This window comes from Diadema setosum, chromosome 9, assembly GCF_964275005.1.
Source record: "Diadema setosum chromosome 9, eeDiaSeto1, whole genome shotgun sequence".
NCBI classification, from domain to species: Eukaryota; Metazoa; Echinodermata; class Echinoidea; order Diadematoida; family Diadematidae; genus Diadema; species Diadema setosum.
This window is the reverse complement of record NC_092693.1, coordinates 11800413-11805367: the sequence shown is the minus strand read 5'-3', so window position 1 is coordinate 11805367 and position 4955 is coordinate 11800413. Positions and strand designations below refer to the sequence as shown.

General features: G+C 43.1%; 1 protein-coding gene across 1 annotated transcript; it reads left to right on the top strand.

Annotated features, from left to right (window-relative positions):
* Window positions 1-536: 536 nt before the first annotated feature.
* On the top strand, window positions 537-2576 carry LOC140233399 (thyrotropin-releasing hormone receptor-like). The gene is made up of 2 exons (XM_072313506.1): window positions 537-1706; window positions 2215-2576. The coding sequence occupies exons 1-2, from the start codon at window positions 780-782 to the stop codon at window positions 2572-2574; spliced, it is 1287 nt and encodes a 428-aa protein (XP_072169607.1). The 5' UTR covers window positions 537-779; the 3' UTR covers window positions 2575-2576.
* The last annotated feature ends 2379 nt before the right edge of the window (window positions 2577-4955 follow it).

Sequence of the window (4955 nt, the reverse complement as noted above, 5' to 3'; positions counted from 1 at the left end):
AACAACAAAGAAACCAATAAAGAATGCATATCACTACAACGGGATTGTCATTCATTACCTAGTTGTTAACACTTCTATGATATCCACCAAAGATCGGTTATAGGTACATTAAAGAAAGATTATGTCGTACGAATTGACAGAATGGCTGTCTCTTTTCTCTTTCATTCAGATTCACCATCTCTGGCAGCGTATACCCCGATGATCACACCTGAGTACCATCGTCGTATCGACCAAGTGTTCCGGCACCGGAAAGGCCGACCTTCGCAAAGATCCTCCTGAGAGTATCCGCCTAAGGGGGTTTCACGAACTGCATGCAGTGACGGTAGATTACAACGTGGTTTTGTCGTCAGAGACGCCTCTGGCTTCGTCCGAGCAAGGGAGTGTACTTCCTTAGTCCCATATACTCTGGAATTAGGTGGATGGTCGTGGCATCGAATGAATATGCGGTGTCTTGTTTAGCCACAGTTGGTCAAGACTTGTAGCAAGTACGCGTGAAAAGTGTTACATTGTATGTATAAAAGTAGAAAATCATCTTGGAATAGTGTGCAGTGGATTACTGCAAAGTGATAAACAATTGAAGAACTTTATAGGTCTGCAGTATCAGGATTTGAGTTCGCTAGTTACAGGCGAGCTTTGACTATCAATTTCCATTCATCAGGTTCTTTGTTCAGATGTTTTCCTGATATGCTAACATATCGCTCTGCAGGGTATTGGCACTCTTGAGATTGGAACAAGAAAGTTAGCTTTTCACCCTGTTCTTTCGAAATCTCTCTACAAGAATGGATGACGTTACGCGAATAGACGGTCTGACCACCTTGGTTACCGAGGAAACTGTTTACCAGACGGAATCTAACTCGTTTGACATGGAAACAGCGATGTCATTCAGTAACAGCACGCCTCTACCGAGGCTGGAATACTACACACTTGACTATAAGATCATGGCGACTATCGTTTACCTGATCCTTGGTACAGCCGCCATTGTGGGAAACGTCATGGTGATCATCGTGGTGCTCCGAGTGTCGCATATGCGCACGCCGACAAACTGCTACCTGGTAAGTCTGGCTCTGGCCGATGCTATGGTTGGGTTCATCACTATCATGATGCACTCAGTGCCAGAAAATCTCCTCCCCAAAGACGCCTTCATCTACGGCAGTCCCGGTTGCCTCATCATCATATCCATGGAGTATCTCGCCTTTAATGTCTCGGCCCTCTCCATCACTGCTTTCACCATCGAGCGCTACATTGCTATCTGTCATCCCATGAAGGCCCACATCATTTGCTCAGTGTCACGAGCAACCAAGATCATCATCGCTTTGTGGGTCTTCGAGATCGGATACGTCGTGCCCTGGTTCTTCATCCTCGAATATTCGACCAAGCTCTACCATGGCAACGTGCTTCTCGGCCGGTGTTGGTACCGCTTGGAGAAAGTGAACTTTATAAATGCTCTCTATCTGTTGGATTGTGTCCTCTATTACGTGGTACCAGTGGGTGTCTGCATCCCGCTGTACGCCATCATAGGGCGTGTCCTCTTCAGGAGCACTATCCCACAGAATGGCATTCGACGAGGCTATGAGATGGGCTCCTGTGACAAGGACAATGGTACAAACCGAGTTCGTCTAATGAGGTCACATGAAGGCAGTGACGGGAGCAGCTCGCCTCGCAGGTGTAAAGATTCAGGTACCGCGGCTGTGTCGTCACGGAAACAGGTGGGTTTATTGTTTGATTGGTTGCAAAAGACAGTAGGTATAACTTACGGGAGCGTATTAACGACTCTACTAATAGCATGACCTACATGATTTTGTGATTTGCTCATATTTGACGTCCAAAAAAAGTTGGAAGACTATCATAATGATTGTTTAATTTATTTGTTGACAGAAATATTAGATTTGGATTAGATTGCGTTAAATGAAAATAATGTTTAGCAACATTTCAAACTGAGTTTAAGAGCTGCACGGAATATCCCCTTGGAGCGGATGGATGATTTTTCACTGACATCGACATGACTGGAAAGGAATCTCATTACAATGAATACAAAATGTTATTAAACTCGTTCGTTTTGTAGCGGCGTTCTTTTTTCCCGATTCACTTCAAGTATATTTTTTTTCTCTCTCTTGCCGACCAAATCGAATACATCCCTCTGTGAATGTCAATGGAATGATACAACACTACCTATGACCAACGACGCACTGTTTGCTTCTCGATCTGTCTTTTCAGGTGATAAAGATGTTGGTGGTGGTGGTCGCTCTCTTTGGGATCCTCTGGGCCCCTTACCGCATGCTGGTAGTCTACAACTGGTTCAACACCAGCAAACAGAATCACAACGTGTGGATCCTCTTCTTTTGCCGGACATGTCTCTACGTCAACAGCGTTGTCAACCCCATCCTCTACAACTTCATGTCCATCAAGTTCCGCCGGGCCTTCTCCAAGCTCTGCACGTGCCGCGGTAAGAAAGGGGGCAACAGGTGGACGAACTTTTCGTCCGGTCGGGGCAGTGTAGGCGGCAGCTCCTTCACTCGACGCACCAGCACCGCATGCACGGCAATCACATCCGCCACACACACCGCTTCTTTCTAACCGCCCACCCACATTATACGCATCTCTACCCCGTGTGTGTACGTACCCCAAGTCGCTTTCGTCCGGTCATGCCGTTATTATTATTCGTTTTAGTGTCGCCGTTTAGAAGTTTGTTTCCTGGTTACAAGCACGTGGCAAAACTAAAGATTAGAATGATGCCAGTCCATTACCCGTTTAGTTATTTTCTTTCTCCTATTACTACATGGTTTTATCATTCTCTGTCAATTCGAATTGGAGAAAAGCTAGATAGCTTAATGACGCAAGGTATTACATCATAATCTATGTGTTCAATGACATGCCTGCCTACTTCTTCGCTCGGCCATCAGTTTGTGACTTTGTGTTCTATCGTTATTTAACTGTGCATGACCTTGGTGAGAATGGAGTCCTTTCTAAGAACTCATTGTGGTCGCAAGACTCCAAATCGCATCGTCATTTGTAGGAAGGCTGCAGTGTCAAACACGAGGCTGCTTCCAGTCACGACATCTTCCCTTTATTAGACACCTATGGCAGAGCGGCGGAGTTCAGGTTGCCTGAGTACACCTTGTAGCACTGCCCCTCCATCTGCGAAGAATACCGGCTTTGTTCAACGGTCGTCTTCAGGGAACAGTGTAAAAAAGGTGACAACAAAATAATTAAGATATCATTCAACGAAAATTCAGCTCATTCAATTGTTTTCTCTTCCAGACATTTCAGTTTGAATTTTCTTTTCGAATCCAATCTATATTTCTGCCACCATGTCTTTATTATGTTGACCATACCATGTAAATCAAATTTGCTAACCACTTTCTGCGCATTCTCCTTCGTGCCTACGCATAATGATAAGCTGAGTCTTGCATATCAGACCAGTGTGTATTACATTGTATTATCATAATAATTCGTTTGCTTTCTGGTCCTGTCTTTTTTAATGACAGAGGTAGTTTGTAAAATGCCACATGCTCGGTTGAGGAAAGCTCCGGCGCTATTTTATTTCATACTGAGTGCATCAGATTCAATGAACCCTTTACGGTGCAAACATTTTTGAAAATTTATTCTGGATTGGATTCAAAGGATTAAAAAAAATATTTCGGATAAGAGAGAAAAAAATGAAAAGAAGACTTTAATCCCCAAAGTAACCAAAAGTTATGCATGACAAAATGTTTATTAGACAGAGAGATTCCTCGACAGAAGGGAAGGAACAAATGTGGAGTATTGAAAAAAAAAATCAACGTCGGAGCAGCAACCCCTATTTCTTTAATTAATCGTTTATTCAAATTTTGCTAAAGATGATTCATCTGTTAACTATAAGTGATAATTTGGACAACCTACAGACTTTGCAACGATTGATGTTTCAAGAAAGCGATTCGGACGACCTACCGATCGCTCTTTTAATGTCATTTGTGTGTACCCATACACTCCTGGCCTGGTATGTTTATGTCCCCAATGTCTCTCATGACATATGGCAAAGACAAGTGACTTTTAGAATACCATCTCAGCCAGATGTCAGCAGACAGTCAACTTTTGATCGTTTAAACCCTCCTTGATGAAACTCAGCCTAAACCAGGGTTGCAGTGGTAAAATGAAACGTTTGACTGGCAAACGAATTTTTCTCTATGTTTCGCATCGTGAAGGTTTAGATGTCTTCAGAATACAAGAAAGGTGTTTCTGAGACCGAGAGAGAGGGAGGGAGTCTGGGTGAGACACATCACTGTACCCCCTTTTGTTTTACTGGTATACACATGATAATTTTGCCATGCCAACAATAAAGCGGTGCATTACGTGCGGGGTGACTTCTCAGGCGGAAATATTGTGGTTGGAGAAAAGCTTCCGCACCAAACTCCCGCCTGAGTAGCCGTATTCTAATGCTGATACAGGAAGACGATTGTACGCGGTTGCATCGATGCGCAATCTTCCAAGTGTTGTAGCAGAAAGATAAAGAATACGTGGTTAATGCCATTAGTATCAGAATCATCGTGCAAATGTTATGGTATTTTAAGGCTTTCTTTCGTGATACATGAAATCAAGCGTGGATGATGCCACTACCCTGGGATCGGGACGTATTCCAGCCATCATTCGGTTTGTGCCATTTTGAAATGTCTCACCGGTGACTTGAACATCCGTCCATTTCATGTCTTCAACTGACTGTGTACTGATTAATGTGACCCCTTTACATCATCCAGACGGTTTAGTTTGTCGGAAATATAATCAGGGTGAACCCTTCCATACATACATGCATATATACATACATACATACATACATACAAATACTTGCACATACCATGATCGATATATAAATATATGATTTTTCGCATGCATGATCACTCAAACATCAAATGTTCTATTTGAACTATTAATGGAATATTGGCATTTCTTTCCCAAGCAAAATTCACGCTTATATTGCATAA

Coding starts and splice junctions, on each gene's coding strand:
- LOC140233399 (XM_072313506.1), top strand. CDS start 780: ATGGATGACGTTACGCGAATAGACGGTCTGACCACCTTGGTTACCGAG. Junction 1,707..2,214: donor CTGTGTCGTCACGGAAACAG/GTGGGTTTATTG, acceptor CTGTCTTTTCAG/GTGATAAAGATGTTGGTGGT.